This window comes from Gymnogyps californianus, chromosome 25 (assembly GCF_018139145.2).
Source record: "Gymnogyps californianus isolate 813 chromosome 25, ASM1813914v2, whole genome shotgun sequence".
NCBI lineage: Eukaryota > Metazoa > Chordata > Aves > Accipitriformes > Cathartidae > Gymnogyps > Gymnogyps californianus.
This window is the reverse complement of record NC_059495.1, coordinates 2,676,684-2,689,058: the sequence shown is the minus strand read 5'-3', so window position 1 is coordinate 2,689,058 and position 12,375 is coordinate 2,676,684. Positions and strand designations below refer to the sequence as shown.

General features: G+C 41.4%; 1 protein-coding gene across 2 annotated transcripts in view; it reads right to left on the bottom strand.

Moving 5' to 3' along the window:
- The window catches only part of CBL (Cbl proto-oncogene), a 42,239-nt gene that overhangs the window by 4,837 nt on the left and 25,027 nt on the right, over window positions 1–12,375 (bottom strand). Inside the window, exons 3-15 of one of the 2 annotated variants that reach the window (XM_050910917.1) lie at window positions 12,140–12,286; window positions 10,630–10,786; window positions 8,976–9,097; window positions 7,805–7,942; window positions 6,898–6,985; window positions 6,217–6,348; window positions 5,588–5,791; window positions 3,913–4,044; window positions 2,394–2,771; window positions 1,357–1,451; window positions 766–850; window positions 695–729; window positions 94–197 (exon numbers count right to left, since the gene is read on the bottom strand). In XM_050910917.1, the coding sequence (XP_050766874.1) occupies window positions 94–197; window positions 695–729; window positions 766–850; window positions 1,357–1,451; window positions 2,394–2,771; window positions 3,913–4,044; window positions 5,588–5,791; window positions 6,217–6,348; window positions 6,898–6,985; window positions 7,805–7,942; window positions 8,976–9,097; window positions 10,630–10,786; window positions 12,140–12,286 (1,817 nt within the window). Of the gene's footprint in view, window positions 1–93; window positions 198–694; window positions 851–1,356; window positions 1,452–2,393; window positions 2,772–3,912; window positions 4,045–5,587; window positions 5,792–6,216; window positions 6,349–6,897; window positions 6,986–7,804; window positions 7,943–8,975; window positions 9,098–10,629; window positions 10,787–12,139; window positions 12,287–12,375 lie in introns of both variants that reach the window. The other variant, XM_050910916.1, reaches the window with a different exon arrangement.

Sequence of the window (12,375 nt, the reverse complement as noted above, 5' to 3'; positions counted from 1 at the left end):
ATTTAATTTAGCCTAAAATGCTGTTTCGACTAGGACTGGGACCAATTCATTGTACCCCAGTTTCTCAGTTGTTTTTTTAGCACACCCACTCACCAGAAGTGTTGACAGTCTCGAAAGCAGAGGATGCTGCTTGGGAGTGAATGTTGTACATTGCTTCATACATACAGCCATCCGTCTGCTGGTCGCAGTCTAAAACTCTGAGGGCGAGAACACATATTTCCCTTCAGACAAGTGACAGTGGTCAACCACCACCACCACCTAGTCTCTCTGACTGAGATTCTGCACAGATCCCTGCTTCAAAGTGAAATCACCACTGTTCTGTGAAAGAATATTTGTTCCAGAAAATGCTCTAGTAATGTATATTGCAATACAGCATATCAGCTTAAAAGAGTTTAATTGATACCACCAGAACACAACCTTTTAAGAGAATTCTGAATTTCAGTTGCTGCTGCTCTCAAAAGGTTACCAGCAGAAAGAGGGGGGAGTGGTTATCTGACTCCTTCAATACTGTATAAGGATTCTGCAAAAGAGTAGTAGTCACATTTCATTTACAGTTAGCTATGTTTGTCTTGCTCTGGTGAATATCACTGGGGGAACTGAGCAAACCAGGCAAGCAAAATCTCCACCCTAGTAAACAAATATGCTTTCCCAGAGCTGTGAGTAGGAAGCACAGTACATACAAACAGAATCTCACCGTAAACTCTGAGCCATTTCCAAAGGCATTTTGATCTCTGGTTTTTGTACAGCAGGACCTGGAGGCACCACAGGCAGAGAGGATGGTGACATGTATTCAGTGTCTTCATCGCTTTCAGACTGTTCCCCAGGAGGCAGTTTTGGTACAGGCAGTGGTCTGGAGGCAGAAGAAACAAGATATAAACACCAGAAAAATATTTACGCCCAATCTAATTAACATCAAAGTGGCCTTTAAAATCCACAGCAGAAGTAACAAGCAGCCATCTTATAGTGATTCTGTCTAAAGAAATAACCTGTCTTTCAGGATTCTCAGCAGTCCAGCTGTAAGGTCACACTGGCACAAAGTCATGCAAAAGTAAGTTGACAATATCATACACATTATACATCACCCACTTCACAGAAGTGAATTCATAAAAGAGCTAATGACAACTGTAGCCTGTTTCCTATTGCCACAGCCAAGGATAACTACCAGCACTATCCACAGATCTTTGGGATGCTGATTTCATCTACTCTCTCTAGACTGTGTATTTTGAATCTGTCAGAGATTGAAACTAAGGCTGACAGAGTTGTGTCAAATTCTGTCCCTAGCACCAGCATGGAGAGAGCCCTACGATTACCATTCTGTAAGTTATAAAAGAGCACTTTTGCTAGAAAACAACAGACCTGGCAGCTAAGGAGTATATCGCATTGGCAGATGAGGAGGGTTTAATTTTGGGGTGTTCACACTCTGAGGTTGTTGTTGGACCACTGTTCAAGCTCTGAAAGAAAAAATTCCAAACCAGGAATCAGAAACACCACATATACCAGTGCAGTTGCAAAGCTGTCAGCCAGTCATTCAACACATCCTCTGGGGGAATGAAGCATCTTCATTTATTCCAAGGCATTTACTGACACCTTAGAAGTCCAGTAGTTCTGTGACAGTTTTCCTTCAGTGAGGGCACAAGCAGGGTTTTTCTCCTGTAGCCAACTGCCTGTTTACACAAAACCTGCAGGAACTTCATATCTTTTGAGACTCCAATGGCTTTGGCAAATTCAGCTGAAATAGGCCAAAAGGCCAAAATGGGGGACAAGAGGAAAAGGATATAGACAAGGACACAAATACGGAGACAGAACAACAACTGTGCAAGTGTCATTTTCTTAGACAATCTGGCTAAAAATGTACTTGCTTTCAATTTTAGAAAGCTGGAGGTTTTAAAAGGAAAAATTAGGGGAATGCAATCAAAGAAAGCAAAACTGCCTGGGATTTCTTTTAGAGAACAATATGTTGGATTACTAAGTTACACATTATGACATTGGTAATAGTAACAGATCCAAATTTAACCCAGATGTTACTGTGTTAAACTAATCATAGCTACTGTGTGTAGGTTTTACAGGACTAAAAACTGAGAAATTACACTTTTTCAGCATACCAGCTCCCAATACAAAACATTCTCAGTTTTTCAAAATCGAAAGGTGAACAGTGATCATGAAATTGTGGCTCATGACTGCTCAAACTGGGATTTCAGCCTTGCTCCCAAGAGCCATGAAAGCACTTCCCCAAGAAGTCCTCCCATTATTCTCCCTTGCTGGGCACTCACCAGTTCCCTTCCATCTCTCCCTTGGCACAAGATCACCCTATTCAGATGTAAACTATGAGAAGAGGGCACCTTGGAAGACTTAATTCCTCACAGATTGCCTTCACCTCCAATAGTTCTACTCACCACTGGGTTGTCCAGGCTGAGCGTGCTCCCAAGCCGATGGCTGTCAGCCCTAGAGTCCATCTGAGAGGGCAAGGAAAAGGGAAGCGAGTGCCTGTTTGACAGTTCTCTCCCAGCCCAAGGGTCACCAGGGCCGAGAGCTACAGATGGGGCTTTTGGAATCGGCCTGGATGGCCACAGATCTGCCTGACGGCTGGAGGGCACAGGAGGTGGTTTGTCTCTCGAAGGACAGTCTCCTGGCGTGCAGGGCAGGGGACGTCTCTGAGGTCGACCTTCAGTCCCAATGGAATGTGGCCTGTCTGGAGGCGGCGGCGGCGGGAGATCTCTGAGCGTGGGTGGGATCGGCAAAGGTTTATCCTTGTGAAGAGTACCAGGTGCAGCCTGGAAGGCAGAAGAATGTAAAATATTGCTTAACAAAGGTAGTCTAGCCACAAAACATAAAAAGCAGGGAGGCGGGTGGCAGAAGGGTGAGTTTTGGTTTTCATTTTATCTATTTTTACAAGAAATTATCTCAAAGGATGTGGAGATAACCCTCTACATCTCCACAAGTTAACCCTCCAGTAACACCAGCTCTACAGGCTTGAAGAGATAACACAGTAACTACATGCAGCTACAGCTAGGCACTAAACACCCCAGACTATTCTTCTTGAAGAAAAAACAAAAAAAGCTTACAGCAGCATTACATTGGATTGCAAACAAAGGATACCCACCATTTAAAAAAAGATTCAATTGCGGGTTATTTATACAAGCTAACATTCATCAGTCAGCAATGCATATTCACAGAAATTGATATTTTCTTCTGCCTGAACTTTCAAGCATAATTTAGTTACTTCATCCAAACCAGCTGAAGAACTGCTGCCGTATCTCTCAACAGCCAATGATCAAATGCCACCCAGATCATGCTACTGCCTTCTGCTAGTCAATCAGAAAACCAGTTAATCTCTCCCAGTCACATATATTTCATTCCTTCCTTAGTTTTCTATCTGAAAAAATGCTCGATGGAAAAATTTGTGAAGAGAAGAAAAGTTGGGACAGGAATATGACACCTTCCCACATCTAGCCTGCTAGCTAGAACAAAACACAAGCCCATAAACGTGGCTCCAAAGGGCATAGGCAGCAGTGGCTGACGCTGAAAACCAGTGAAGATATTGGTAATAACAATAACTTGGTAGTTCAACAGGAGGACACCAGTCACCCTAAGTGAGCAAGTACTTCAGCTTAGGACCAGCTTCTTTCTAGCAATTGCATGGACGACTGTGAAGAAAAGACAGGCCCTTTAAACAGCAAAAAGGGACTCTCCTACCATGGATTCCAGAAGGAAGCATTTGCTTTCAGGACAGACTGGGCTCTCGTGGGGAATGGAAGGAAAGTGGCCTAACAGGACTACAGAAAAGGAAGAAGAAAAAGTCTTGTGTGAAAATACTTAGGGATATCACAGAGAACATGTAGGGTTCACCAGAATGCTCTTCTTCCTGCCCGCCCCACCAAAATCATAGCCGAAAGGGCAAACAGTGTGTTTGACCTTTGAAGTGGTCCCAGGACTGGAAGCCCCAGGCGGATTGGACACTCGCTGCTGCAAAAGATCCAGTCGTGGTGGCACAGGAGGAAGGGTGGCCTGTGGAGCTACTGAGAACGGAGAAGGAGGACGCTCGACCTGAAAAAGAAAAGAATGGGGAAAATCAACAAATGACAAAATCCAGCAGAACCCATTTTCTCTAGAGAGGCTCTCACGCTCTGTGACTTGTACCGGCTTCGATATCACTATTGGTAACACATTACTATATTACTAACAACGATACACCAGTAAATGAAGGTAATTTCACAGCACAATGGCATTTGACTTGCAGCAAGCCTTGAAGATCACCAATGGGCTTAGCTGTGACACACAACTGAAAATGCACACTTAGCAATGGCAAAATAAAAGACAAGCTGTTTTGCTGGAGTAACAAATCTGCCTTACTGGGCCCTGAGCAGAAGCAAGCTTCATTTCTTTTTGACACAAGAGGGCACGATCTGCTGCAAAACGTACTTATCACTGCAGGCACCACTGTGCAAACTATCTTGACTACAGCGTCATGGCTGTTGCAGCAATCACTAGTGTGCACCAAAACCTCCATTTTTGTCCCTAGAAAGCTGTTTCTCCACCTAACAAATTAGAACAGTGTCTGTTCTTCTCTTTTTTAATACAGTTTAGTTTACAAGCAAGGCTAGTGCTTTCTAACTTTGAAAAGCTTTACACAGGTTTGAACTCACTAATGCCAACCAATACAGAGTACTAGCCTACTGCAAACTACGACAGGATGTCAGACTGAGGAAATTGCCTTGCTTCCCCAAGCTATGTATACAAAAACTACCTCCAGGAATACGGTTTACTGTTTAGTACACTGTTTCACAGTGTGGAAGCTAAAGAGAAATATGACCATAGGTAAACCAGTGTAGAGGATTCTTTCCGACCAGGAAAGGCAGCTTATTTTAGTGAATTCAACGATTCAAAATTAGCCAAATTCAAACCCACTTCCCTATGCAGTAAAACAATGCTAAGTGGAGATGTGCAAGAGCGGCAACGAGCTCTTAGAAAAAACATGCAGGGATCCATAAAGAATGCCTGTCTTGTATACATCTCTTGGCAGGAAGTAGCACTAATGGCAGAGAGTTATCACACCTTTATTATACAAATTTATCAGACATCATATAAAAAGATGACAGTCAAATTGACTTCCTCAGCAAAATAGCCTGCCCTCTACCCAGTTAGTCATTAGGACCTTGGGAAGACTGTATCTGGCTGGCTGTATTCATCACTGGGGAAAACGGATGAATTTTTGCTGATATGGGTGAACTATGGCTAATAAATCAAAAGCAGCATTGCTAAGCGTGCAGAGAAGTGTTATAAACCTAGATCTTACATTCCAGTAGGTCAAGCCAGCCTTTTCACCCTTCTAAGGATTCTTTCAAGACAACCCACAAAAGATCAAAGATTTCAAAGTGTGATCACCGTTGCTTAATAGAACTGACAGTGTAAACTGAACTGACAAAACTGAACCTAAATCCACATTTTCCATACTGAGCAAAATCTTTCCTGTTATAAGGTCTGACAACCCTCACATGCACAAATCACTACGACCACAGAAAACTGATGGAGAACATACAGTCTTTGTACATACTGTCACACCTACTAGCACACACTCTGGTGACCTTACTTTGGTACCAGCGAGTTCTTTCATCATGAAGAGGGAATCATCAGCTCTGTCGTCATCATCATCGTCATAATTGGGTGAGGGGGTTCCTTCTGCCCCTTGCCGTGATAATCCTCCTCCTCCTCGGGGGTCGAATGGGTCTACTACAATTGGCTCCGTGCCTTTGATTTCACAGCGGCAAAAAGGACAACCCTGGCCTTCTGATTCCTTTAGGGAAGAGAAGAAATCTGTTACAACAGCCACTATGATGCAGAAATTAAACACATAGTTAATATACAAAGAGGTTTAAACCTGCCTTTTGGCAGGTACCTTTCAACTGAGAGGAAGACAGAAAGGCAAACTGTGCTACAATTATGGGGACTATTTTCCCTCTGAAGTAGAAAAACAGCTTTTTAGCAAGTCCTCGTACTTCTTGCCTATTCCTAGATTAAGAGATCAGGCATCTAACCAGCTTCTCCCTGTGCTGGTGAAGCTGGCACTAATGCACTGATATTACTGAACTTATGTCCTCAGTTATGCTATTTTATCTCCATACCTGAAGTAAACTGAACAGTTTTGAGAAGAGAATATACTGGTTCTGTAAAAGAGCAACCAGCTTCACTCAGAGAGAGTAACAAAAGGCAATGCCTCACCTGCCATGCAGTGAGACAGGACGTGCACATCAGATGGCCACATGGTTCAATCTTCACATCCTTGTCGTTTTCAGCACATATTTTACACAGCTGAAACGTGGAGCCCATCTCGCAATACAATTCATATTGTTCCTTGGGGAAAGATAGACAGACATGGTTGATACTGTAAAATAACAAGCATGATTAGTCATAGCTACAAGAAACCCAACACAAGATTTGCAGGAAAAAAAAATAAATTCCAAACACAAGAACACAGTGCAAAGGAGAACAGAAGTCTGCAAAGATTTCACCATAATTTTATGTACTAGATACATCTGTCAAGCTCTGAAAAAAGTGGGCTTCAAGTTATCTCAGATTTTCGCTTAAGTGTCCCAACAGCAGCCTAGGAAAGCAGGGCTCAAGACATGCTGGATGGCACAAAAGAATGAATATTTGGCAGAATATTCTAAAAAAAAAATCCTAAAATCTGTCAGCCCTGTATAAAGCTCTACCTAACCTTTGCAATCTCCTCTGCCCATTCCTACCATTCAAAGATTTCTGCAACTCCTGTAAAATACAATACATCAGCCTTAAAAACAAGCCTTGGGGATACCAAGTATGACAGAACTGTATAAACAGCTAAGAACGCTAGAAATTAGGAAGAAAACAATCGAGTTTGATGCGATAGAATACTTTGCTCACCTGTGTAACTTTAATGTGGTCCTGAGGTGTGGGCTCACACAAGCCAGTCAAGTCAGGATTCTGATTCCGGCCATCGGGAAATAAATAACTGTAAGCAGTTGGGGAAAAAAAAGATCTCTCTCTATATATGTGCATATACACACACGCATACATACACACACACACGAACACACATATAACATTTCTTTTGGGGATGGTGGAGGAAAGAAAGAATGGGGGTGAGAAGTGAGGGGTGGGAATTCAAGGTATTCTGAATTCAAAAGAAGTTTTGGAAGAATTTTACTATCGGACAAAAACCAAACATGTCATTCTTAAAAATAAAAAGAAGCTTGTCTTCCTTCTCGGCAGCAATTTTTATTTTAAACAGGATGTTATGGTCCCAGACTACTCTTCTTAAATCATCCTATAGTGAAACTGTAATATCCAGACTAAGAAAACTGATGCCATAATATCAGTTGTGGTGGCTCAAATTAAGGACTCGACTGGAAATGAATCTATGACAAGGAAAACACTGACGCACACTTATTGTCTGCTATTGCAAAGGACAGTACAGCTCTCCAGCACAAAAGATAGCTGTCTGAGTATTCTCGAGTGCCAAAACAGTTAAGCATATGAATTATTCCACTGACATCAATGGGACTATTCACATGATTGAACTGTTTTGCTGAATCAAGGTCTAAATAAAAAGGAAGAGCTGAGATGCCCAAAAGGGGCTCAGTGATGTCAATAGTGATTGCTTGACCTCTGCAACATGCTGCCTCTCCTGTGAAGTAGATACTGTGTGATGAACCCAGAGGGTATGTTTTACCATTCAACTGACTTTAACACCTCACCACAGGGTTAAGATTTATAAAACAAACTCACAGTGAAAAAGGGCAAAAACCTTAATTTTGATTAAGTTACTTACAAGCCTTCCCTGAAGCCATCAATCAGTGCTTGAAAAAGAGGTTTGTTGTGGGGGATTGTCTGAAGAATGTTCCCATCTGCAGTGACATAGCCAATGGCCCACTGACCGAGTCGTGTACAACTCAATCGGAAAATATAACTAAAAACACAGAAAGGAAAAGAAACTTCAGTTTGGACTGGAACAGACAGAAAAGATTAAATGTCAAGTAGGCAGTCTTGGTCTGGTTATCTCAAGTCAGCAAATAAAAACTAGTAGGAATAACTTGATGATTTATACCAGCTTTCCTCAGTTTACCCCCAGGCAGATCAAAGGAGAACCTTGCAATCGGATACGAAGTGAGAAAAGCATCCAAGCACTGGCCTCCAGGTGAAATTAAACCCAGAATCCAGAGCAAGAAAAGTTAGCATCATTAAAATCATTTGTTTCGAATTAACCTTAAAAACCCCAACAAACAACAAAACCAACAAAAAGACTACACAAGGTTTCCATTTTTAAAACCAGCACAGAACTAACAGCATAGTAACAACCTCCAGAAATGAACATTTGGCCCTTCCTGCATAAAGAGAAATCTGTTAGCCCTGTTGCATTGGGCCAAGTTCTACCCAGGACATTAGGTAGCCCAAAACTGCTCAGGTCCACAGCCTCCCCAGAAGCACATGTTGCTCCTCACAGCCTCTGAAGTCTGCCCAGCCTGCAGCATTACCTTGCAGCCTACTCTGCCTACCATGTTGATTTCTGCCAGAGCAAATACTGGTCAGCTGCCTTGTCTGTCTGAAGTGGGCTTCAAATGTACACACTGCTTCTGGGGGCTGCAATCTGCTCAGCTCTGCTGGTTTTATGCATATACATCAGAAAGTTATGGGACCTATAGATACATTCCCTTATTCATGGTCCTAAACAGCCCACCATTTAGGCTCACTCTGGCAGTGTCTGCCTCTTTGTTCTGCTCATGCCTGAGGGAGCTGTTGTGACTGACACTTGTGGGGGTGGGCAGAAGGTAAGTCACCACACGGAGGATAATCTTCAAATACAGGGCAAGCTACGGTTTTTCACAGTTTAAATTTCTGAGGAAGGAGGACAAAGACAAAATAAAACCTATCTCCTCAGTCAGTGCAGTAATCAGCGATGTTAGCAAGAACGATCAAAAAAGCCACTGCTGCCAAGCACTAACCTGCCAGGTTTGTGAATGAATTTCTGAAGCCGGGCTTTCACCTCATCATACGTTAGGAATGCCATATAACCTGGATGAGTCACCGCTAGGCTATTCCAGTTCCTGAGCAAAGAGGACCATGGCTATAGAAACAACAAAGAAATATATTAACCAAGCACTTCTAAAAAGTATCAACACATACAATATTCCTTAATCGAAGGGATCAGTTCTTCAGTTAAAGAAGCAGGTTTCTTATCCCACCATAAATCCAGTAAAGGAACTAAACCCTACATTCTCATGCAGCAGCCTTAGCATTTGAGTTTCTCTCATCGGTGATAAAAACATCACCTCAGACAGACCTTAATCAGAACTCCTTTAATAAATGCCAAGGAAGAAGTCACTGAGGTCACAAAAAGACAGCTCAAGAATAGCTACCGATTTGTGCTGCTTCTGCAGAGAAAATGACTCATTCCTGAGACAGGGATAAAGACAGGAGTTTAAAAAGATTATGCACAGGACCAGAAACCATGACTAGTCTGATCTCTAACACCAACTTCCTATACGGCCTCAGGAAAGTGATCTCCCTGCTCTGTCTCAGTTTCACTGTGTGTAAGATGCTTGTGACTATTCCTTAACCACTTAACCTCACTTGGGTGTGGCAAGGATTACTGGCTAGTCTAAGATTTGAATAACTAAACCAGCACATACATGTTAAATATTCCTTAAAATGATGCACAAAAAGTCATAACAACTGTTTGGAAGCTCTCAATCCTGAGAAGGGCTTGGGTGTCTAAATCTCATCCAATTTTTCCAAATTTCTCAACTTGTCTAAAAGAAGATATTAGCTCTCCCTAAGAACTTTGCATCTCTTGGAAACTGCAGCAACTCTTAACTTGCTCTTTATGTACTATAGTTGGAAAAAGTACTGAATGAGATCAGCTACATTGCAACACCGAACATGGGAATTTTTCATCTAGACATATCTTAATTACAACCCACCCTATCACATGGGAAAAGGCAAGTCAGAGCCAAAGAAGTAAGTGTTTGTTCTTGTAAATACCCAATTGCACCATCAGAAGCTGTGTTTTTTAATTTAGCACTATTAAAGACTGTGGGTTAGAATTTTACCTACGATTAGTATCACTTCAGTAATATAGATATTTCTTGTGCACAGAACACAGACATGTCCACAATATCCTGGCTGTGTCAATTCAAAGGCTAGAAGCCCAAATTTCCATGCTTGTGCTCCATCCTGAACACCACCCCCCCAACCCCTGAAAATAAATCTGACAAGAAAGAAAAGGACAAGGAAAGACAGACTGATAAACTAAGTTTCACATTTCCTGGTTTACAGAAGTTGTGTCAGAACTTCAGTCTAAAAGTGACCTTTGAAAGGGAAAAACTGATTCATGGGAGGATACTGAATGTGCCTTACAGTTGCAGTATATATTTATACAGTTTTGTCTTCTACGACCAGAAGTATCACACACCTTTACTGCACTATAGGGTCCTAAGTATTACTAGAGCTGTTTAGGGGATGAAGGGCAAGACAACCAAATCCCTTACAGCATAAATAATGTCTTTTTAGCATGTAAAATATAGTTTGCCCTGGGAAAAGAGTCTAACCTGAAGCACTGAGACACATTTCAAGTGATTCACGTTCCTCAATTCCTACCTGAAAAAGTCGTGTGAAGATATCAAATTCAAATACTGAAATGTAGTCATTGCACGTCAAGTCAATCGTTGACTTCAGGGCCATGGCTTCCAGCCCTGAACTGATTGGATGCACTTCATGCAAGGCCTGACGGAAGCTTTTCCAAGGAACGATAGTCCTGGGGAAAACCAAGCCATCTGTAAATGTGATATGTCTGAAGACCACCACCATGTACATACCTTATACTTTTTTTTTTTTGTGAGTATGCACCTCATGATAATGGAAGAGAGGAAAATCAAAATTAGCCACAAGAGATTTATTCATGTTATGCAAGCACAGGATTTCTTGGTACTGCAGGACATCAGCAGCCAAATGAACTTTAGACAATTTTCTCTGCATATGCAAAATTTTGGAATCTGAAGTCCAGCTCTGCTTTCTCCTTTCCCTTTTTCTGCAGTCCTGTCATGTCAACGCTTGTATGTACCCTGGGCTGTATACAACACCATTACTTGACAAGAATTTCATAATGTTGCAGCTGGTAGAGAAGGAGTTAACAGTAAGTCTTTTAGTAGAGGTCTAGACAGTTAAAAAAAAAAAAAGCTGCAAACAATTCTCTAAAGAGGGATTAACTGGAAAAGTCAGATAATCAGAAGCCAAAACAGAGGCTCCTGTTTAAAAGAATATTTTTCTTCTTTTAAAATATCAAGTGGAATAGAAATATAGAAGGAGCATGCCTAGCTTCAGACAACTGTGTTATTCATGAGTAAATATATTATTGCTTTTTGTTCTGACAGCTACTAATTAAACTCTTTAAGTGAAGTACCTTAGTTTCCTTAGTTAGAAAGCAGTACCCAATTCCATTAACTTTAATCCTCAAACATTGCTGTGGACACCTCTACAGTTCATTTAGTCAGCGTTTTATTAGATACAAAAATTAAAACTGACATTTCAACAGTTTGCACGCAAATATACATTGCACTTCACTTTCTCCTTCATTCTATCTTAACAAAGCCATTATGCAAACTGACAAATGTTCAGAGAAGCCAGAAGAAAGGTGACTAAGTGATTGGAAAGACTAATTGGAGGGAAGATGAAAAGAATTTAATATAATGGCTTAGCTAGAGGACAACTAATATTGGGGGCATGGTAACCTTTGGAAGAAGAAAGCAGATTATTTTGCATAGTTCATGAAGCTTGCTTACAAGTTAAGGAATTAAATTAAGGAGAGGAAAATTTAAACTGAATAATCACGGGAAACTCTGTGACAGTACAAGAGTCTCCTAGGAAAGTGGGGAAAGACCCACCACTTGACACATTTAAAACAAGACAGGACAAAGAACTGGGAAATATAATGTAGGAACAATCCTGTATCTCACCCCAGAGAGCGGACCAAATGACTAGTAGGTCTCTCCCATCTTTCATTTTAACCTGACAAAGACCTTTCTGAACCGCAAAACAGAATTTTTAAAAATACAGTGCTGTGTGCAATTTGTTCCCACATCTCTATTTTTAAGCATAGTTAGAAACTTACTTTTCACCAAAAGCCTTTCTCCAAAATTCTGCAGCATCTGCCTTGGTGATCCGGAAGGTGTCTCCCTGGAAAAGGCCGCTTGGGAAAATACCTTTGAGTTCTGCCAGCATATGGCTGAATATCAGAGATAACTTTGTCAGGTTACGCCTACAAAGAACCACAAAAACAAATGTTGCTTTTAGAAAAGACAGACGTGGTTTAGCACTCTGAACAAAACAGAAATAGTACCTATTGCA